The sequence below is a fragment of the Egretta garzetta genome, unplaced genomic scaffold (genome assembly GCF_000687185.1).
Source record: "Egretta garzetta isolate BGI_Z169 unplaced genomic scaffold, ASM68718v1 scaffold397, whole genome shotgun sequence".
Classification (NCBI taxonomy): Eukaryota; Metazoa; Chordata; class Aves; order Pelecaniformes; family Ardeidae; genus Egretta; species Egretta garzetta.
Window position 1 is genome coordinate 1,295,527 of NW_009260493.1, and position 292 is coordinate 1,295,818.

The 292-nt window shown below is 73.6% G+C and overlaps 1 protein-coding gene across 3 annotated transcripts in view; it reads right to left on the minus strand.

Annotated features, from left to right (window-relative positions):
* Positions 1 to 281, minus strand: part of CNKSR3 (CNKSR family member 3) — a 60,078-nt gene extending 59,797 nt beyond the window's left edge. For all 3 annotated transcript variants that reach the window (XM_035899817.1, XM_009644288.2, XM_035899816.1), the window contains exon 1: positions 132 to 281. In XM_035899817.1, the coding sequence (XP_035755710.1) occupies positions 132 to 183 (52 nt within the window). In that variant the 5' untranslated portion in view covers positions 184 to 281. The remainder of the gene's footprint in view (positions 1 to 131) is intronic.
* Between the last annotated feature and the right edge of the window lie 11 nt (positions 282 to 292).

Consider the following 292-nt stretch of genomic DNA (forward strand, 5'->3'; position numbering starts at 1 on the left):
GTAAAGGCGCCCGGCGGCGGCCCCGCTCGCCATGCGGCCGCCCCGCCGGGGAGCCCCGCTTCGGGGAGAGAAGCGCTGCCCCTGAGCCCAACACCAGAAGGTTCCCGAGGGGCAAACGGGCGCCCGCTTACCCTTCGTCCAATCCACCACTTGCTTCGGGCTCCACTTGGTCACCGGCTCCATGGCGGGCTCGACCTCGCCAAGCAAGCACCAAGCCCCGCGGGACACCGCAGCCGCGCTCCTCCGGACGCGGACCCGTCTCAGGCTCCCAGCCCGGCAGGGCCGCTCGGGG